At 41.1% G+C, this 23283-nt stretch overlaps 1 protein-coding gene across 1 annotated transcript in view; it reads right to left on the bottom strand.

Moving 5' to 3' along the window:
• The window catches only part of slc12a2 (solute carrier family 12 member 2), a 74249-nt gene that overhangs the window by 10393 nt on the left and 40573 nt on the right, over positions 1-23283 (bottom strand). The window contains exons 9-23 of the mRNA XM_071906476.2: positions 22266-22350; positions 21932-22092; positions 21299-21406; positions 20841-20964; positions 20554-20655; positions 17200-17355; positions 15526-15625; positions 12886-12997; positions 11246-11386; positions 10175-10281; positions 9387-9466; positions 8863-9006; positions 5458-5505; positions 4064-4186; positions 1523-1634 (exon numbers count right to left, since the gene is read on the bottom strand). Coding sequence (XP_071762577.1) covers positions 1523-1634; positions 4064-4186; positions 5458-5505; positions 8863-9006; positions 9387-9466; positions 10175-10281; positions 11246-11386; positions 12886-12997; positions 15526-15625; positions 17200-17355; positions 20554-20655; positions 20841-20964; positions 21299-21406; positions 21932-22092; positions 22266-22350 — 1703 coding nt within the window. The remainder of the gene's footprint in view (positions 1-1522; positions 1635-4063; positions 4187-5457; positions 5506-8862; positions 9007-9386; positions 9467-10174; positions 10282-11245; positions 11387-12885; positions 12998-15525; positions 15626-17199; positions 17356-20553; positions 20656-20840; positions 20965-21298; positions 21407-21931; positions 22093-22265; positions 22351-23283) is intronic.

Below are 23283 nucleotides of genomic sequence, written 5' to 3'. Positions count from 1 at the left end.
GGTAAACAAACAAGAACATCACAGATTACCACTTGGATCAATTGGAGTGAGAAAGAGCAAGCACGAAATACAGATATAGATAATATAGAAAATACAATACAAGATGATGTTGGCGGACACCGCAGGAAAAATAGGAAGAAGTACAATAAGGCAAGGGGGAATTGCTCTGATGAGAGAAGCTTCTCAACCAGACAAACAAGGAAATGAGCATTTGTGGTAAAAGACTAATGGGTTTCAGTGAGGGCCGGACCACAAACCAAGCAGGATGTTAGGAAGGTGTTGAGGCTTGATGAACAGTTCCATCTCCTCCCAGTAACTTCACTCCATCATCTGACACAGGCTTTACAGTTACAGCTATATTATTATTATTATTATTATTATTATTATTATTATTATCATCATCATCATCATCATCATCATCATCATCATCATCATCATCATCATCATCATCATTATTATTATTATTATTATTATTATTATTATTATTATTATATAGCTACTGATCAGCTGGACCACATTGGGTATTTCAGTATCATAAAGTGATAAATAAAATAAGTGTAATTTATTGGCTTTGCATTTACCTTTAGTTTATCCAGTTCTCTTTCATGACCTTAGAGGAAAGTGTTTGGTTTTGTATTAATTTCTACAAAATTTGATACAGATTTGGTCCAGTCCCACAGTGCATTTATTGTTTTGCAAGGTAAAGCTACACAAAGCTAAACAATAAAGCAAATGTTAACCATAATTCTTGTCAGACAGGGTTGGGAACTGTCTAGCAAAAAAACCCTAGTGTGTCAACCATCAGATGTTGACACAGTAGTAGATGGCGTACTTCTTTCTGAATATGAGAGGAGGATTATCAGATTTGCATGAAACCTTACAGCTAAGGTGTGAAGATTCATAGTAAAGCAGAACGCCCAGGATTGGTGACAAACATAGATGTAAAGATTTCAGTGGAGGTAAATATGCCAGTGAATAAAAATCTCTTACAACCAATATTTCTATAACATCAAGACAATTCTCACTCATTGAGGACAGCAACTCGCAAAGACGGACTGCAACATTGTTTCTCTTAAAATAGCTCTCTTTACTGTTAAAAACTGTGTTATACAATATGTCAAAACGAGAGCTATAAAGAGAGCTATATTAAGAGAAACAATGTTGCAGTCCGTCTTTGGGAGTTGCTGTCCTGAGAAGTTTCCTCATGTTATTGCGATTTTTTGACAAGCACCCCTATTCCAAGAAAATATATATATATAGTTGCGCCGGCAAAACACCAGAAAACAAATATTTCTAATTAAATGTGACCATAATTTAGGACAGAATTAAATAAAAGATTATGATATTTATGTGACATAACCTAAATGACATTTACTTTTTTTCAATAATGCTGTAAACAATGGCCCACTAAAAAAGGACATGAGCCAGCCTACTGTTTTTGTGTAAAACAAAGCATATCTGTCAATATCCATGTATATAATTAATTCACACATTTATTAAAATTGTGTACTGTGGTACTTACGCTCGGCGGTCATGGTCAATCCTGTTGATCTTTCCTCCAATGAAGACACGAATCTTGCAGTCCTTCCACCTCTTCTTGTTGGTCAGCAGGTAGGGGATCAGCAGGGTCAAACCTGCAGGTGGGACATCAAAGAGGTGCTCAAAAGCTCAAAGGAAGGGATTTTGTGGTGTAAACGGGAAAAAATCTAGCATCAAATCTTGCTTTGGTCCGCCTAGGCTGGAGGAAATCTGCTAAAACTTCAGATTCAGTATCTCTATAGAGCTGAGGCTTTCTTCAGAGCCACAGGTAAAAAGATTCTGCGTTTCACCAATGTAGAGACCCGGCATTCCCGGCAGGGACGCTTCCACAAAATGCAATGTCACGGGGCCGTCAGACTCTTAGTCTTGTTTAATACCTATCTGAACCATATGGATATGTGGTACAAAATTGGATCCAAAGGCATGTGACCTACAAGCAACTTGTATTTGAATTCTCAACTTGGAATTTACCTGAGACAATTGACTTTATTTTGGTGCCACAGCAGCTTGGCTGAACATTGTTAGCATGGAAGACAACGAGACACAACAATGAAAAGAGAGCTAACTTGACTGGTATTTAGGGAGACGCCTCAATTCAGTCATGCTGAAATGTGTTTTGAGTGTGTTGAGTGAAATGAATATTGAATGTTGGAGTCCCTTCCATGTTAGCTAGAAGACCAGCCTGTTAGCTAGAGAACCTGCCTGTTCGCTAGAAGACCAGCCTGGTAGGTAGAAGACCAGTCTGTTAGCTAGAAGACTAACTAAACCTGTTAGCTAGAAGACTAACCTGGTAGCTAGAAGACCAGTCTGTTAGCTAGAAGACTAACCTGTTCGCTAGAAGACCAGCCTGGTAGGTAGAAGACCAGTCTGTTAGCTAGAAGACTAACTAAACCTGTTAGCTAGAAGACTAACCTGGTAGCTAGAAGACCAGTCTGTTAGCTAGAAGACTAACCTGTTAGCTAGAAGACCAGCCTGTTAGCTAGAAGACTAACCTGTTAGCTAGAAGACCAGCCTGGTAGGTAGAAGACCAGTCTGTTAGCTAGAAGACTAACCTGTTAGCTAGAAGACCAGTCTGTTAGCTAGAAGACTAACCTGTTAGCTAGAAGACCAGTCTGGTAGGTAGAAGATCAGTCTGTTAGCTAGAAGACTAACTAAACCTGTTAGCTAGAAGACCAGTCTGTTAGCTAGAAGACCAGTCTGTTAGCTAGAAGACTAACTAAACCTGTTAGCTAGAAGACCAGTCTGTTAGCTAGAAGACCAGTCTGTTAGCTAGAAGACCAGCCTGTTAGCTAGAGAGTAACTTACAGGTACAAAAACAGATGTGACGTCTTTTATTATTGTTACTGTGCGTGTCTTTTCATCGCTGTCAGTTTATATTGATATGGGATATGGGTCACACCCTAGAATACTGTAGAGACCAACAGTCATCCAAAAAAATAAAAAAAATAAAAAAAATTTCACATATGAGCAGTGTGAATGTAACCTTTGTTTCAAACAGAGCTAAATATGTCTAATAATTAAGATGATTATTTCTAACATTTTTATTGTCTATACTAAAAAGTGTCTCAGGCAGTGTAGAGTGATGGGGCTAATGTGATGACAGTTTTGAGCCAGATTTGAGACCACAATGTCATAAGTACATGATTTATTCCTTAGGCCTTGTTCACATCTTTACACCATGCTGGGAGGACAGAGAGCCGAAGTCATTTATCCCAATGGAGAATGATTGATAGACAGCAACAGATTAACACTGTCAGATCCATTATCCAACAGATTATTGATATACTTGATCTTTCCAACAGCTGTGTTGGCAACGGGCCATCAGCATACCTGGAATTAATAGATGAATTTTCAAGCTGGTGGCTGGCTTTATGAATTGAAAATTAAGCCTCTCTCCAGAAACAGAAAAATTATTTTTGACCACTATCTTCTTCGTGAAAAGTTTTGTAGTGGTCAGTAGCAGTGTTGGTGGTATCTTTTATCATATGACTTGCCATTTCAATTTCTCAATGATTGAAGTATTAATTTGATCGATAAAGCGAACAAGTAAACTTTTAAACTAGTAAACTTGCTACCTGCCTCTTCACTTGTCATTGTGGGACATGTATGCTTCAGCGGGAGAACATTGTGGGATATGTAACCTTCAGCAGGAGAAAAATGTGAGAAGTGAATAAGTGAGACTGGTAACCGGTGCCACTTCTCCGTAGGTACGGTTAGCTTAGCTGTTAGCCTTTATGCACGGGCCTTCGCAAGGTTTGTCCTTTGGGGCCTACGTAGTGCAGCGGCTTTGCTGTGCTTTATTTACAAATGTGTTGCGGTTTCTGTCACCCTCTAGCAGTCAGAAAATCGCTTATTGCAGCTTTAACCCTGGTGTATGCTAAAGTGTTAGCATGGAGCACTGGAGCCAATGATCTAACAGGGACATACGGGTGATTGTGTCAATGTCCTCATCACTTAATGGGTAATTTGACCAGCAGGATAATCTCCGAAACACTTGATGTATTCCTTTAACGCTCAACCTCACCTCCATCGTCAAACAGCCACCAGACGTCCACAGTGCCCTTCCCTTGTTTCTTCTGAAATTGTTGGCTGGCCTCCAGGAGCCTCTGGTCGGACACATTCAGCGGTAAGGTCGGGCTCTTCTTGTCTGGGGAGGCGGAGGGGCAAACACACATACATGCAAGATAAAAAGAGTCATTACTATCCAGTCCTATCCAGTGGTTGCTTTGTTACGAGGCTCAGTTTGGATGGTAAAAACATCAGAAGTAGATGTGTTGTTGTTTGGATTTAGCAGTCATAGAAAAACATACATGAAGTTTGGCTTTGTGGACTGTCAACTGTTTGAGTAAAAATGTTACTATTGTGGTTTTATGCACACGTAAAATACTGATTGAGATTACAATGGTGAGTGATTAACAACAGATTAATTAATTTAGATAAAGCAAGAAAGACAAGCTATCAAACCTCACTACAAAGCTGCGATTAGTGTTTCCCCTAGAGATTTTTTTGTAGTACTTGGAAATGAGGGTATGGGACCTACTGTAGGTCTTTTAGCAGAGCCTTCGAGTTTGAAAATCGCCCTTATGTAGATACTAATTTTATAATTGATGGACGACTTCTTTGTTTTGGGTATTATGTACATGTTATGCTTTGGGAAAACAGCTCTCTCTGTGTGTGTGTGTGTGTGAGTGGTGCGGGTGGTGGAGGAATTACTCCAAAGCTGCTGAATGAACATAGGGGAAACACTAGCAATAAATATTGGACAGAAAACAAATAGGAAGAAAAGAACAAGAGAAGCTGTCAGAGACTATAGCTAGACAAACAGGAGTTTTCATACTGGAAAAAAAAGCAAAGGACAAGCCGTCACCTCCAGAGAGAGAAGAAGCAGCTGCTTAATGGACAGGCAGAGAGACTGAAGACAAGTTAGAGGAAATTGAAACACTGGCACACACACAGACGAAATGAAATAAAGACATTCTCGGACTTGGAGCGAGTTAAATGCGCACACGGCTTCAGAGGCTGGGCTAGAGCTACAAGCTGGAGACTGTTAACAGTGGACAGGACAGCAGGAGAAAGAGAGGAAAAGAAAAATGTTACTTCAAAAGCCAGCTAGCTAGCAGAACGGAAACACTGGACAGAGAGAGAGAGAATGACATAAGACAGAGACAGCCAGGTGTAGGAGGGTAAGTTAATACAACAGGGATTAAAAATGTACTGTGAAAAATGAAGTGGTGGAGAGAGAGAGAGAGAGGCCAGCATGTGTGAGAGAGAGAAAAATGGACTAAATGTCTATGAATGGAAAGGCACAAAAGAGAAAGAAAAGAGACAAACAGAAGCAAAGACTAAAAGAGTGAATAATAAACAGAGAAAGAAAAAGAGGAAGATTTAAAAGGCAACTCAATAAAGTGGATTTCCTGCCTTTTTTCAACAGGGGCTGAGTTGGAGCTTTGCCATCGTCATCGTCGTCTGAGCAATGTAAAAAGACAGAGAAAAAGAGAAAAACAAAAAACAAAACAAAAAAAGAATGGAGGGGTTAACATTTATTTGTTGTGGCCATGATCAGAAAAGCATGGACCTACAATGACGGGTCTGTTCTTTGCCGCCATTTTGGTCACAAACCAAGATGAAGTTAAGTACCGTGGAAAATGTACCATTGACAGGTGTAAACAAAATCAAAAACAAAAAAACACAGCGAAACACAGACATAGACCTTATTCACATGGCGGCCATTTTGAACACTTGGGGTGGGAAACTCTACCGGGAAGCACAAGTACACCCCAGCTCTGTCCTATTGTTGTGTACCAAGATACAAACATTTAGCATTTCACAGATTCCCCACTGAAGAACATTCCCCACTGAAACGAATGAAGCTAGTAGCTTACTAGCTAGTAAAGCCAGCCAACTAACTTCAAGCAGTCGTTGCGGTCGTTGTTCCTGAGATTGCTAGCTAATTTGGTAACTTGTCTATCTTCAGTCCTCACTCATGTGTTGAAGTAACGCTAGCTAGTATATGCCAATCTAGCAGGTAGAGTTTCCCACCTCGAGTGTTCAAGATGGCCACTGCGTGAATAAGGTCAATGGAGCTGGAAAACTTGACTTCACTGTAACAGATTGGCATTCAGGTTCTTGGAAAAACAAGAACCTTTGGTGGAGCCTTTCCAGTTGTATGGGTTTTAACAGAGAGCTCAACTGTTTTCTGACTTCCGGAAATTTCTCAAGCGCCCGACCAAGTCAATAAAAGCAGCAGCTTCGAGCCAGGACTTTATGTCTCTAGTTAAATGAAGCTGGCTTCGGCCGGCCATTTGGTAATAAAAACTTTGTGGATATGCGCGAGTATTAAATATGCTTGAATCATTTCTAATTCTCAGAGCTGAACTGTTCCACTGATAGACTCCTTGGATTTAACATGAAAACAAAGTGAGAGGGGTAATACAGAATGGAAAATTACTCCACAAAGAGGTGTGCTGGATCTGGGCAAAGTTTCTGAGAGCCTACATTAATAAAAGGGTCGGGTATTAGCTTTGCCTACGACTAAGAGGATTATTCGAACGCGGCATTAATCTTCAATTTACCAGTTTTTGTCACTTGTCACCAGGCCAACATGTTCACAATGTATGGAACCACCCCAATTTGGGTACACACTGAACAACACATGCAACATATTGTATGGACGCACACACAAACACACACTCCAACATTAAGTCTTCAAATGCTCTTAACTATACTGAGAGAGGCACACCACAAAGAATGTCAATTCCCATCCCTATCTTTTCCTAGAAGAGATTACTGGCTCTGTTTCCTTCCAACTGTCAAGGAACTTTTGAAAATGATTCAAAAACTAAAATGTGAATTAGCTCTCCATCAGCTGGTTAAGTACCGTAAATCCTCTAATAGTGGCCTGTAGTCAATTAAAAGCCGGGTCTCTGATAATGGCCGGGGGCGTGGTCGACACGAACAAATAAAGGCCGGCCTCAAATACAGGCCGGGGAAAAAAACAAAGGAAACAAGACTAGGTCAAAACCTAGTATATGGCTGGACCGTGTCCGTCGCCTCTCTCCGCCGCTGTCCTCTCCACCGTGCCCACGGCCCGCATTGATCCTCCCGATCCAAGCCCCGGACGCCCGGTGACGCATGGGCGTCGGGACCCCCGCCGAAATCTCGGCCGGATCACCGGGAACACATCGGCGCCCAGCTTCAGTTAGCTTCAGCTTACATGCAAACAACGGTGGATACCGGTAAACTCCTGGTGCCTGTTTGTAACTGTAGTTTGTAGTAACGTACAAGTGCCACAAGATGGCTCGGCCGGCGGAAGTCTCTGGAGCATGCCGTCGTCGATTACCGTAATTATCGTAATGCATTGCAGTAACAAAAAAACGTCTACCTAACGTACCCCAACAGAAGCAGATCAGAAAACAAGGAGGCTTCGTACTAAAATATGAGCAAATATACTTATCAAACAGAGGGAATTAAAAATAAAGGCCTGTCTCTAATATAAGCCTGCTTCCAATAAAGGCCTGGTACCCTCTGCAGTTGAGGTAAATAAAGGCCTGGGCAAATATTAGAGGATTTACGGTAAGTAAATTAGCTTCCAGAATGTCAGAAAAAAACACATCCAGTCTTTGAAGAGTTGACTAGTATTGGGCAAAATTGTGCTATTTTTCTTTAATGACAGCTAATGTCAGCCATATTTCATGCTTTCAAGTTGAATATAAAGAAATGCACTTGGTGATATTCTAATGAATCAACTAATGCTCATAAACCTTCATTGAAATCAGCCTCACCCTGCCTTAAGGAGCTGCTAACACACCTAAACAATTTCATTAGTCGGTGTTTCAGTGGAGAGTTTTAGTGTCCTATGATGGTCTAAATGAGGCTTTTCCACCCTGACAAGAACACAGTTCCGGGAGAAACACTGAATACTGGGAATTTTTAGGAATTCTGTGGGCGAGGAAGCGGTCAAATTTAAAGACGATGAATATCGGCACAAAATAATGGCCTTCAAAAAACCTGTCTGGGTCGAACCCTCGTGGTCAGGCGCGGGTCGGGAATGTGTAGTACTACAGTTCCCACAATCTGGGAACAGTTTCTTTGTTTGTTTGCTCAGAGTTTGAGTGGGCGGCACTTACACAGCGCACTGATGTGTGATTGGACTCGGATACACACACACACACTGTGTGGCCGAGACATCTGTGGACTAACAGACTGGGCCCAGTGGGATGACTAGAATAAGGGAAGTCATTGATGGATTAAGAGGGATCTTTGGTGCTAAACTGCTTTCTTACATCCTCGACAAAAACCCTTACATCAATTCCCATACACTCATAGAAATGCTGTGAATATTGCAAAAAATATCAAGTTTATATTAGGGCCCATCAAACATATTAGTTAAATCTTAGCTTGAATATGTTCATTCATATTTGCATATGTATTTCTATAACTTTTTTTTATTTTTTTTATCCCTCTGTCACCAAGAAGATGAACCCCATCATGCCATGATGTCATTGTTAGGCTTGAGGCTTCGAATATCGCAATATTCATGGAATACTGCGATATTTCCCACGATATCGAATATTATAGTCTAGCAATTTTATATAATTTGGAAGAAATAAAATACCTCCCAAAAAACCCTGGAAAAAAAAAACAAAAAAAAAAAACAACGGAATAATATCGTATATCACAATATTTTGGTGGGACAGTATCGTGATATTTAATTGTGGATATCACCCAAGCCCAGTCACTGTAAATAATAATTTGTTCCTATAAGAGACCCGGCTGGTGGAATAAATAAAATAAATCAAGATGACAGTATTCAAGTGGCCTGACCTTTCTGTATGGCCGGACTGTTCTGGAGGCTGGTGGCCTTCGAGGACGGCTTGGATGAATCGCCGTCGGAGTCCTTGCTCATGTCTATGGACACGACCACATCCTTCATCCCCGAGGACTTCTCCTGAGAGGACAGCAGCTCATCTGGGAGGAAGGGGGAGGCGGGGAGGGATGAGGAGGGAAAGGAAAGTGAAGGAAGAGAGAAGGGGAGATAAGATGGTGAGAATTAGAGTTGGAGAGAGACAGTCAGAGGGGGGAAAAAAACACGAAGAGAGCATGAATAAAATACTACACTACTATAAATCCTGTCAAATTCATGTCACATAACCCTTAAATGGAAAACTATTTTATTTAAGGCCCTTTGTTGGGGGCTCTAAACATAAAAAGGAACCATTCAACTTCTATACAGTATAAACCTTATATAAACCGTGAAACAAGCAGGCATGAGTTAGAGTGATTTAATATTATAACACATACACGTGTGTGTGTGTGTGTGTGTGTGTGTGTGTGCGTGTGTTTAATACCTTGTCCTTGGATATGAGACACATCCAGTCCCTCTTTCAGTCGGAGAACAACAGCACCGTACTGGAAATCAAAGGCATCGCTGAAAAGCAAAAGCAAATAAACAAATTAGACTCATGATTAGCAGTCAACAGGAAGAAGCATGACATGCGGGACCTTTCCACTCAGACTAAATATAGTGCATAGCTCGCTCATGCAAACAAACAAACTTTCAGCCTCCAATCGCAATGACATGGACCATTTTCAAAGGAAGAAAACAATCACTGCTGAATAAAAAGGACTGCTTGTTTTTCCCATGCGGACGAGAAATGTCACGTTAAAACCTGTTTTTAAACTTCCGAGGAGAAATCTCTACCGGTGGAAAACCACGTACACTGGAAGCTACAGCTAGTTATTGGATTGAAACTAAAGAGCACATTGCTTAGCGTATTAGAGGTGATTTTAATATAACGGGGCCGAACCATCTCTGACCTTCCAGTCTAATGCCATAATCCCCACACTTCACAATCAGGAACAGATTCAGCTTAAGTCCTTCGGTCACAATCTCACATGACTGATTCAGGGTTGAGCAGGGAAAAAGGGGTTTTAGATGGCCAAACTCTGTGTGTTAGTCCAACTACGACGTGTGTGTGTGTGTGTGTGTGTGTGTCCGGCTATGTTAGCCACATAATCTATTACTCATCCTAAGTACTGTAATAAGATTCTCAACAGGAAATCTTTCCAGGCAGGCTTTTGATGCAGTCTTGTTTCTTTAAGTGGGACCACGCCCTCCCAAACCGGCACTACTCACTGGATCATGTGAATGTAAGTCTCCACGTTCATCATGTCGCCGTCCCTCCAGTCGTTTTTGAAGCCAAGCACCAGGGTGTTGGGCCTGAGGCGACCTAGGCCGGCAGCCTGGGGAGGGGTTGTCAGAATAATCTCAATAAAATGACTTTACATTCCTCACCTAGATCACTTTCACACAGGACGGCAACTTCCTAAAGACCATTTACATTTGCTGGTGTTATGGAGTCAATTCAAATTGAATCTGAATCCACTCCCCATCCGTTTATCACTTCCAGTGATTTTCCATTTCAATGGACACATTTTGTGGCATTGAATTTGCCTCAACTCGGGGGCACAGACCCTTGCACACTGATAAAATGATCTCCAACGAAGCAAAAACAATTCATAGCATTCCTAGTTGGCAGCCATTTAGAACATTTAGGGAAAACACGTGCCATTAGAAATAAGTGGCTATTAACACCAACAAACCCAAACAAGCAGCACACACTGAGCCAACACTGTTGGCTGTTGGCATTTGCTGGCATTTGGTGTGTTAGTCTGCAAAAGGCTTGAATATGCTTCCCGAAATGAATCTCTGCATGTACGGTAACACATTTAACTTATCTCACTACAATTCTTTAGTGTTAGGGATGGGGCGATATGTTTATCTCACAATACAAGTCGATATGCAATATGGGGTTCACGATTCAATTCAATCACGATACGATGTAATACATAAAAGTTCAAAGACAACAAAGTCTGACTGTGCAGAATTATGTTTCTGAGCCACAAATCTTTCCAGCAATGACATTGGCCTGCTTTAGAAATTTAGAAATGTCATTACAAAGTGACAATAATATAATTTCAATGGAGAGCTTGTGAAATTCGCATTTGTGATTACTACAGCAGAATAAAATGCAGCTAATATTCGATTCATTTTTCGGTCCCACGATACGTATTGTCACACATTTTTGTATTGCGATATACTGAATTTCGATATATCGTCCCATCCCTATTTAGTGTTTATTCAGCGTTATCCTCCATCCATTCACATCCCTCTTCTAACACCAATATACCAGTCACGTTTTCCTACCTGTAGCAGGTACTGGGTGCCCTGCCTCATGTCTTCAGCAAACACCGGGGTGTAGAAGGCCTTGGTCTCGTTCTTCAGCAGCCACCGCTGGTAACGCGACTGGTCTGTGGCCAGCTCTTTGAAGTTTGGCCGTCTGGACCCCTATTGTGAGGCACATACACAGCAAACAAAATAGGTCCCGATATGTCCCAACCAGGCCCCGCATTTAACAGAACGGCAGATTGGCATGATTAGCTCATATGACCACGCAGACCAAAGCCTGGTTCAACCTTTACAAAATCAAAAAGTCATAGGATGCTAGATTTACTAAACAAGATTACCGGGGAGAAGCCTGAATAAAGCCCTAATTCAAAAACTCTGTTCTGAATCTCCTCATCAGGGAGCTTGTTTATTTCTGAAGAAAAGAGCACACACAAAGCCGCCCTGAGCCAGGAAAATGTATCGCCATTAGCGGGGAATGTTTACACCATTGGCTTGTGTCGAGCTCCCTCTCTCAGTGCTAATGGAGGAACCAAGCGGGAGGGCAAAACAGAGGGCGGTTCTGGAGGGCAGCGTGTTCCACAGAGCCAGAGGGCTGGAGGACTGCGTGGAGCCTGCAAAAGTGCTTTTGATTGTGAACTCTCAGAGTGGCTGACTGGGGATCAGTAAAGGGCTTTTTACATTTTGTGGTATACAGCAGAGGAACAATTACGTCAACCCCCCATCACCACTGTCTCACTGCTGTGGTGATGCCGTTGCCCTCGGGTGCCTGACAGGGAGATATTTTGCCTGAAGAAAGACAGGTGAGAAATCACCAAACTCTGGCATTGCTTCAACGGGAAGTACGAGCATGAAAAATAAAGAGGGGCTTTAATGAGGGCAAGACGAAATAATTAGTAGGGGCCCACATAGGCTTGGGCCGATATCCACAAAATATCGAGATATTTTATATATCAAATATCGCAATATTTTGTGAATATTGCGATATTTCCCGCAATATTTTATAAACCCATAATCTACTAGTGGTAAAATAGTAAAAAAAACTAAAATAATCCTAATTTAAGTGAAAAATTCAAGTGGGTTTCCTCCAATGCTTGAATAGTAAGATCAAATTTCTAAGTATTATCATTATTATTATTATTATATCTTAGAAATTGTATGTAATTTGGAAGAAATAAAATACCCCTATAATATCGTATATCGTGATATTTTGGCGGGACAGTATTGCGATATTAAATTTTGGGTATCGCCCAAGCCTAGGCCCACATAATGTTGATGAATCATTCTTTCAGCCTGGTTGCTAGTCACAGCTAATAGCCTTTGTGGGAGCATCCCAGCTTTCTGAAGCATTTACGATGACGGCATCCGTCATAACATCTAAGTAAAAAACATAATAAGGTTAACCGTTTGAACTGTTGTTCAAAGAGTTGATGACTAAATTGTCTCTCTTATCGCTTATCATCAAAAACATCTCTTTGACTTGCTTTGATCAATAATACCACCGTAATTGCCTTTGTGGGAATACCGTGGGTCTCTGAAGCAATTTAGTAACCATTCGTGGGTTGTCGTAGCATCTGTCCTCTTGAAAAACAACTTAGATGAGTATCCACAAAGGCACAACAACAACAACAACAACAACAAACAATATTGTAGCTACTCACCGTGCGAACATGGCCACAGATCAGCAGGCCTACATTCTTGGTGAAGCTGTGGACCAGGTGAAGAAGAGCTGGACGGGAGTTGGGGTAACCAGTCATCACCAAACACTGCGGTCTAGGGTCAGACATCATCATGTCAGCAATTTTCACCGTATAGATCAACAACCTTTTTCCCCCCTTTCTGTAGTCACATGTACAGTGGTTTTTTTTTAGTTTCCATCCACATTTTCTTGTGACCTTGGGAGTGGTCTCTCATCTTCTTGGCGAGGGATAGAAAAACAGGCTTGTGGAGGACCGGAGTAGCGCACATCAAAGCAAATATGTTAAGCACCATGGGATTTAATAGAGCCAGTGGGGGGAGGGAGAAAGGAGCTGAGACTAACACACAAGTAATTTCGAAGACACTGTCAGATGCCTCTTAATCTCTTTGTTGGTTTATCGCCATGGGAACCTTTCCGAGGCACGTTACATGGTCCCCAGTACTTCCTCAAAAAACACAACTTTACCGTATGTTACATGTGCAAGCATTTGGAAAATTACGGATATAACATCTGCATTTTGTTGGATGGGTGTTAGAGTACCACGAGCATGCACATTGTTAGTGTGAGTGGCGTCACTGAGTACTCAACCACTAACCTTGTCAGTGTTAGCCAGACTCTACCTACTGATGCTGATCCTTAATCTGGTTTGGCTCTGATGTCACTCTAGGACAATAAAAGGGCAGGCTATGCTAAAAGCACCATTTCTCAATGCTGAATGTGATGATTTCACTGCGTGTATAGTAGTAAATAGTAGTAACTACTTTGTGTGTGTTTAAAGGTCATGATTAGTGTTCAGATTTAATGAACAGAAAATAAATCTGCTAAATGCTAAACTATACAGTATATCATCCACTTTTATATGATATATATCAGTGATTCTCAACCTTTTTCATATTAAGGACCCCTAATTTAGTCCACATTAGAGCCACGGACCCCATTTGATGAGGTTTTATCTCTTGGACTCAAATCTGAGAATATTTTTATTGTCAGATATTTTGTCCAGAATTCCATTACTATCTGCATTGTAGATAGAGAGATAACAGTGAAACTATGATCAAAACAGTCACTCTTCTACATTCTCTATTTGTGTTAACTTCTTGTAAGTGAAATAATGGTGAAGTTTAGCAATTCATCAATTTGCTGGAGACCCGCTGGAACCACCTCAAGGACCCCTGGTGGTCCCCGGACCCCACGTTGAGAACCACTGATATATATGATATACAGTCCACCCACAATCCTTTTGCTGGGGCAGGGGATAAACTTTGAAGTCTTTTCTCAGTGCGGGCAGTGCAGCAAATGCTGCTCAAGACAAAGATATTCAAATCTTTTTTGACAGTTATGAGCGAGCTAGTACGTGAAATAAATGAAAAATCTAGACTAGAAGTCGAAGCATTTTGTTGGGCTAGGATAAATATTCTAATTAATTCTAATTTGATTCTGCAGTAAGCATGTGGTAACATGAGCACAGACACTAATACTATACCGACATGCGATGGCTGTCGGAGTAGAAGGTCTCAGGGGGCAAACAAGGACAACAGAGGAGAGGGTTGTGAAGAGTCAGTCTGCCACACTTCTCCCCTGACATGTGCTTATATAAGACCCTCTCCTGAGCAAGTGGTTTAGTGCTGAGAGGGAGGATGCTCATGGCTGCAATCTGACAGTCCAACCACTCTCCCTGCAGCTTCCCTCATTTGCACTCATGTAGCTTTACCTGTATGGCATGTTACCTTGTGTGCCACCGCCAATTCGATAGGCAAAGAGATAAATGAGTGGAGCGGATATGAGGACTCGCTGAACAACTGTGCTTCAAATGCTTCTAGTTAAAAGTTTCAGGCAAAGTGTCGTTTTGCATGAGCAGCGATAGCCAGCATGACTGAGCAGACAAAAAAAAAAAAAGAGCGCCACCTACAGAAACTCAAACTGCATCAACAGAAAATCCAAGGAAAAAGACGTCACAGTACTGGACACACTGTTTGATTGACAGGTGATCTGTGGGAAGTGCAGTGCAGAAACACCACAGCAATGAGTGCTTGGCACCAAAGATGTTGCCAAAAAAAGAAAAGCGAGAATCTTGAGTATTAGGCTGCCTCTTTTAGGCAGCACTAAACGCCACACTTTGGGGACCCCAAGTGGCAGCAAGTGAGAGATTACCGTTTAAATTTTTGAATTTCTTTATTACCCAGAAATCATGAAACGTAACATCTGTAAACTTGGACTTAAACTTCTTTTCTTAATGGCTGGTAGGGGGGGAAATCAGATTCAACCATCATTGGTGAGTCCAGCTTTCTCTAGACAGAGTGCTCATTTGCTGCCGTTTAGGAGAAAGTTTTATTTTTCACTTCTAAGTCTCAATTCATCACTTGCTTTGTAATGAAGATTTCCCACCAATCACCATACCCAACACCACAAACTAAATTGGGCAAAGAGGGAAAAACGACGGTGTCTCAATTAGTGGGGATGGGATGCTCTTCTCTATCGCAGCCCCAATTTGTGATTTAGGCTGATACGACGGCTGGATTTGTACATAAAAATCATGACAAGTGCATCTTTACTGTTGTGGACAGGGAGACAGAAGGCAATTGTAGGGGTGTCTCTTTGGTACCTGAAGTTCTTGATGTGGTCCTCTACTCCGCTGAGGTGCAGAGTGTGGGTCAAGGCCTGGTGGTAGGTCAAAGCCTGGGTCGATGAGCCCCAGTTCACATCTGGAGCGGAGAACACATGCAGGCAGAAACACACAGTGGAGTCAGAAAGACTGTTTATGGGTGGCCCGCCGGGCCAAAGGCCACCTGACCCATGTGGTGTCGGAGTCAGTAGGGATGCCTCGCGTGTGTGTGTAGCTGCATGTCAAACTGAGTGTGCATACAGGTGTGTATTTAAAGCTGCAAGTCCAATTTTGTCTTTGAAGAAGTGCAAGTTTGTGTGGTCATACATTGGGCCTTTGCCATCAGGGATCCTAGACTTTGGGACAACCTGATTTAGGAGGTTAGGCTGCTAAATCTCTATCATCCTTTATATCACTTTCTTAAAACTCACTTTTATAGTTATATTATAGTTTTATAGCTGCATGACAACCTCCTGGGCATGGCCTGGACTTGTCTTCAGCCTTTCTCGGAGTAGCAGTAGTGATCTAAAGCCCTATTAGGACGCAATTCGTTTTCAGGACAACGCTGCTAAAGAAATTGTTAACACACGAACATCTGTGATGTTAATGGGAAATTAGGGATTATTAAATTAGGGATCGCTGTAATCAGTCGCCAAAATTACAGAGATGGGAGTATCTTCTCCATTTATGTACTGTCATCACCCCAAAAATGCAATATGCATCATACCCAACTTCTACAAATTTGGGTCTGGTCTCAGTTTGTGGTGAGCACTGCTTTCAATTGCAATTTGAGTAGATGGTCCACAATCATATGGTAAGAGGTAATAATATTCGCCAACAATCTTGGATGTCAATTCAAACCAGGCTTATTTTACCTGAGGTTACTTTTACTGGGCATTGTACAGGAGGTAAAAGAGGTGGGAATTTTTACTAAAATTACATACATTCTCTGACAATGATTACTTTACCCCACCTAAACCTGTAAAACAACTAAGTAACTAACACTAAGACAACTAACCTGTCGGTTTCGCCATTTTTTCTTTCGTCTTAAAATGCCAAACTATCACTTAAAGTCACAATGAAACGGCATTTATTAATGTGATGTATTTCCTGTTGAAACAGGATACTGGGGCGGGACATAACGCGGAGAGGGATCATTCAAAAGTGTAAACCAATGGGATATCAGTTAGGGAGAGAGAGGCAGTTTTATTTGATGGGAAAGGCAGAGGGGCGGGATTGTTAAAAAATCTGATGGTTTTATTGGTTGGAATTTTTTGTTTTTCTCATTTGCTTTAAGTTAAGTTCAAAATACTCCATTTTTATATGATTCAAACTTTTATTAAAATGAAAAACTTTGTAACTAATGTAACTTTGTCTAGGCAAAAAACACTTTGAATATACAAAAAACACTTTGAATATACAAAATATAATAAAAATAATTTTAAATGCCTCATTTATTTTTTCTTGAAATTAGCGCAAGTCTACAGTGAAGCAAAAGGACCAAAAAATTTGTGTTTGGGGGTTCACACTTTATCTATTCCCCCTCGGAAAAACAGATAAGGATTATCAAATATCACGTACTGCCACATTAAGCTAGCAGTGTTAGCATGAACTCATTATTGTTAGGTAAATAGAGATGGCCAACTTGTGCTAAGTTAATACCTAGTTACTCACCTGGCTTCTTGTAGCTGACGTAGATATAGAGACCCATGACAATGACGTTGGTGAGGAGAGCCGCCCACCAGTTGATGACAAACATCACCACACAGCACAGTACAGCTCCAGCCAGGGAAACCCACATATTATAGTATTTGAAGCTGGGGCGCCACCCTAAGGTGCCAAAGAAAGCAGGTCACATTATGCCAAGTAGGGACAAATGCATGTGAAACCTAACTAAAACAATAGGCCCTTTTCACAAACATGGCTGCTGTACTTCTGCAGGATATAGCTCGGTTCTCACCATTACCAGCAATGTTAAAAATGTTGTCGCCCGTAACTCTGTCTGTGATCACTTATTTTGTGTCTCAACATAATGTGTTGTCACTGACATATCTTTCTGTTTCTGTTGTCAGACGACTGTGCAACTATAAAAAAGTGATTTGATCGAGGGTCACAAAATGCTAACATTACGGAAATTAGCATTAGCCTTGGTTAGCCAGTTAGCATTTTGTGACCCTCGATCACAGTTAGCTTGCACAGTCGTCTGACAACAGAAACAGAAAGATGTGTCAGTGATAACACCTGTATTGTGTTATACATTATATTGAAACACAAAATAAGTGATCACAGACAGAGTTATGGGTGACAGAAAGTTGGCTTTTAACATTGCTGGCAATGGTGAGAACCAAGCTATACCCTGCAGAAGTATGTCAGCCATGTTTGTGAAAAGGGCCTATTAAAAGAGGTCCAATCACATAATTTCATAGGTTTGGCAAATGAATAATTAAGGAGAACTAAGTAAATGTACTTCATGTTAAGGTTGATAAGACAAGATGCCAAGAGTTCAGAATTGTTTGCTTTTGCCAAATAATAAATAAATTTGATCAGACCTGAGATTCAAAAGACTAAAGACTAGCAGACACCATTGTGGATACTACCACCACAAGTCATTCTCCTTCAAATAAAACATTTTCCAATAAATATCATCATTGTAAGTGGTATTACTTACATTTTAATGTGAAGAGGCTTAAAATAGCAAATGATGCTGATTAAAAGAGCATGGATATGTGCTTGGATTAAACAATGGGAGTTAGCAGCCAGTTAGAACAGGAGACAAGAGTGTTACACCAGCTACTGGAGACTGTACTTGTTTATTGGGTACCGAAGAAACTAGATTGGTGGGATTTTAGTAATGAGATACAGTTGGACTGTGCGTGGTTACACAATGACAAAGTCTAAAACAAACCACAGGACATAAAGGGTACATTGACGGTGACATCATTCTCTGCCCCATGCAGGTTTTTCACGCGTACCCAAGAGGGTAGAGATTAGGCCCAAAGTGGCCAGAAAACCAAATGGGGTAGAAATTGCCAGTTTGTGATTCCAGAGGCAGTAAAAATCCATTAGTCATGTCCATTTTGCTGCTCGCCTCTAATTGAGTCATGTACCATTTAAGTCCATGTAATTATATGAACTGCTTGGAGGAATTAGAATCAGATAGAGAATCTGTACCTGGAATTCTGCTAGAGCTTTGGTATTGAGGGGGAAAAAAACACACATAACTCTTAATATAAAAAAAGTCCTCAACTATATGCATTTTGTTTAGCGCTTCAACACTTGACACTTGCACAAATTGAATACACTGTCAGCAAATTATGGGGTAGTATTTGTATGAGCTGGATAAACAACAACCATAAAAAAGTTGTTTATAATTCAGATGTTTCTGTGCTGAAATTTCAATTTGAGTGACAGTGTCAATCTCAAGGCAACCAAATGATAATTAGTGCTACTGTGTTGTCACAGAAACATTACCACATCACCCAATGACAGCCCTTGGCACTCTAAACTCTTTGTTGCATTTGCCATAAGACAAAAAGGCCAAACAAAAAGTGTTATTCAACTGAATGGTGCAATCTACATTTAAAAAGAGCTTAAATACACCAGTGCCATTTTGCTGAATTCAGCATAATTGTTCCTCATAACGAGTCATTCCGTAATCATATGGAATGACTCATGAGATGTGAACGTGTTTCAGCAGCACGGCCACACAATTCTGCGTTTGCCTTCTCAAAGAGAAAATGTGCTTCATGGCAACATTTCACCTTCAACCAATCAGACAAGGGTGCTCCACCCTTCCTGTCAATCATACTGGTGGTATAATATTTCATGACAGTCTGATTGGAGGAAAAACGCAGGGGGGTGGGGGGGTAAGAGGCTAGGGTATACACAAGGTTGGGAGTAAACACATTACATGAAACACCATCATAGGAACCTAAACTTATTACAAAAACCTTTGCAGTTGTAAAAAACACAGCAATGAGATCACATGCTGTTCCTCAAGGAATTTTATGTTAGATTTCATTATGCAGATGTTTTGTAGCAATATGTGATATCATAAAATTCTTATTAACTTGCATTTATGGAACGTTACCATCACTCAAGCCATCTCTTTTCTCTGGTGCTCAGTGGAGTCCAGAGCTTTGCATGCTGTTGGAGACATGCATTTTAAGCAAGTTATATTTACAATGAATGAGAGCGGAAATACTACACCCCTTCATCCAATGTCGTCAAGATGATATGCCAATTCTTGCACAGGCCCGTCCTATAAGACTGCCACTGCAATACACTTCAAAAGTGTATTGAACACCAAGGCAGTAAGGAAGCATGGGGCTGCATGTTAGAGTTAAAGCAATATTCCACTTACTTTTAACATGGGGGTTATTTGGCACTTGACCACCATGAAAACCAGAATATAAATAAACAGAATATAAACAGTAGCAGGATCTGTTGTTGAATCTGTTCACCAACGTGTTAAATGTCAGTTTTCAGTCTATTTTTGTGGCTCATTCAAATGAATGGGAAGTAAAAATCTGAACACTACAAACTCGTCCAGCTGCATCTGATCTTGGTGATTAGTTTATATTCTGGTTTTCATGGTGGTCGAGTGGCAAATAACCCCCATGTTAAAACTAAGTGGAATATTGCTTTAAAATACAATTCTACCCAGGATCAAAAACTTTTCTATGGGCAGTAATGATTATGATGATTATGACCTGTCTTGTGAGCTGTCAAAGCACTTTGAAGCGCTCTAGGGGGACGGCGTTCAAGACTCGTCTAAGTGCTTTAAGTAATTGCTTTTGAGGCCCTATCACATCCCATCACATTTGCTGTTTAAGACGACATGACTCGTGACTCTGCTCACGCGGCTGCTCTTTGTACAACAAGACAAGGGATGTCTCTCAAGATAACTACCTGCTGTTATCTTAATTTCTGGGCCTAGACTACAAACGCGATGTTTCACTTCTAATTCTCTCCCGAGTGCAGCGTCTGAAACAAAAAGCACAATGTTTTGCTAGGTCTTGATCTTACCTGGCGAGTTGGCCAACGAGGCGTGGAACACAGAGAAGTTGATCAAGGCGTAGGATGCCAAGAAGAAGTTGGAGATGATGGGAGCGATTACGTTCAGCTGAGCTGGGAGAAGAAAACATGACAGTACATACTATTAAATCTGCGGAAACTTTTATTACAAGCTGAGCTGAAGCCTACTGGGAAAGCACTTCATACATTGCTTTTTTGAAATATCACTTAATGCAATGCTCATGCAGTAATAACGGCTAATTTTCCTAGTGCAATGAGCAGCAAAACTTGGGCCATACCAATGAGGATGAAGGCCAGAGCGATACAGAAGGTGAGGATGTAGCCTCGGAGGGGCTCGTTGTTCTTGCCGTAGCCTTTGGCGAACATGCTCAGGCCGGGGTAGATGTTGTCCTTGCACAAAGCCTATAGAAATGGAAAACATTATGTAACTTTGGACACATAACTAAAATGGAAGATCAATATACTTTGAGTCGAATTCGTAGTTCAGAATCAAAAACTGTCTTTGTCTCCTTTGGGGCCAAGAGGTCATTGTGATGATCATCATCAGTAGTAAAATATTTATGTATTTACATGAAAATGTCACAGATTATTACTTCATGGTTTTTTCGCAAGTGCAAGTTCTCTTGGCAGTTGTGCCCATAAGGAGGGTTGCGGGACTCTTGATGGTAGTTGGGGCAAATGTAATGACTAGTGCAGCAGGTGAGCACAGCATGATGGAATTTGGGTCGTTACTTACCTGAAAAACTTTGGGTGCGCTGACCAGAGAGGCCAGGGCCGAGGACAGAGTGGCAGAGAAGATTCCAGCAGTGATGATTGGGCTGAAGCCAGACACGATGCTCATGACCTGAACACAAAGAAAAATGAAAATAAATGGCTTGACTTCTATTAGGGATGGGGTCTGGAGTTTGCGACTCGCACTTGAGTCGCGTATGAAATCGATTTCATACTCGACTTGGACTCCCCTCAAATGACTTCAGACTTCAGACTCTAGATTATTGACTCGTGAACAATGAGCTTCTGTAAAATAATGGTATTACATTGTATAAAATATTGAATTGTTTATTTTTAGGTTGCATGCCTATGACCATAGGTTAAACTGGGCCCGAACGACCTGAAACGGCTTTCCGGAACCCTCAAGTTTTACCCATATACATGCATATAATATGATAATATGATGACCAAAGACCTGAGACTTGACTCAGACTTGAGCTCAAAGACTTGAGACTTGACTTGCATTAGGTGCCTTGTGAGCATGTCTGGCTTCTATGCACCCAACAGCATGCACAACATTGTTATTTTAACCTCCCTTTCTCTGAAAGGGTCCTAATATTCTTCAAAAGTCTCAAACTCTGACACTGCTACTTCATACCTGGAAATCCTTTTGGAGTCCGTAGGAGCAGCCAAGTTTGCTGTTCCTACAGGAAGAGAAGTCGTAGCCGAACTTGCAAGCAGCGTCAGTGCAGTTCGTCATGAACTGGGAGCTGACTGTGTCATTGATATTTCCGCTGGCATCTCTCACAATACAGGAGCCTGGTAAAATAAGGCGCAACATTTTTAATTTGTAAATATATTTTTTGTATGATACATCGAAACATTTCAAAATGTGTGTGCAGATTTAAACACTGTTGAGAACACTGCAGGAGAAAAAGTGGAGATTCTTTAAGTTACATAGAAGATATCAAATACAGCAGGTATTACTGCACCTGTCGAAAAGGCAACGCCTAGGTAGACAATGCCTGTGATCAAGATGGCCAAGAGGGTTCCTCTGGGAATAGCCAGCTGTGGGTCCTGCAATTAACAACCAAAAACACAGAGATATGATGACAAGCACTCCATAGTTGCACCAACCTTTTAATATTAATCAATAGAGGACTTTCAGGTGACATAATGTACCCTGCGGCGGCCATATTGGAGGTCCTCAGCTGTTCCGTGCTGTTTTTGACTTGGAACTGATCCATCTGATTGATTTTGTGTTTGGTTGATGTTTGCTTTTTAGCTAGCTAGTTTAATGTTTAGCTAACTATCAGTCTTGTTGTAAACGCATCTGATTTGCACATTAGCTAACGTATGTAGAAGCTAGCGTAAGTAGTGGCCAGTAGTAACATAACATTAACATCAGTTGCTTTGTAAATTAGCCTGGTGACAAGTTAGCTAGCTAACAAAGCCAAAAACCAACAGTTTGTTCAGGTTAACTGAGCTGACTCTTCTCAAGCTACAACTCAAGAGTGTTTTGGAGTAGAGACTAGGGCTAGGGCTAAAGACGAGACAGTTTACTGTGTCACAGTAACCTACATTTGGAAACAAATCTACCAGACCGATCAGACTATTCACTTTTAACGTGACTATTGAAGCTATAGCCACACCACAACAATCCTTTTCAGGTATATCCAGCCTGGTTGTTATATTAATGTTATATATTTAGACATTATTTGCACATACACAATTCTCCACTGGACCTCCATGATGGCGTCATATGTGGTTGCTGGGAGATTTGTGATATAACTACAAGTCCCAGAACAATAAGATTGACAAATTAACTTTCCTGGTAGTGGTTTCCCCTGTTCACACTATTAGCTACTTCCATGTAGAATGCGTTCACACATGACATGACGGTCCCTTGTCTCGAAGTCCATCCAATTTCCAGACATTTTTGAAAACGAGAAAGTCGCTCACTTCACCGATTTTCAAACCTTTAACTCTCCCGCTTCAAACAAATGCTTG

Source organism: Centroberyx gerrardi, chromosome 2 (assembly GCF_048128805.1).
Source record: "Centroberyx gerrardi isolate f3 chromosome 2, fCenGer3.hap1.cur.20231027, whole genome shotgun sequence".
NCBI classification, from domain to species: Eukaryota; Metazoa; Chordata; class Actinopteri; order Beryciformes; family Berycidae; genus Centroberyx; species Centroberyx gerrardi.
This window is presented reverse-complemented; position numbering and strand designations above follow the sequence as displayed.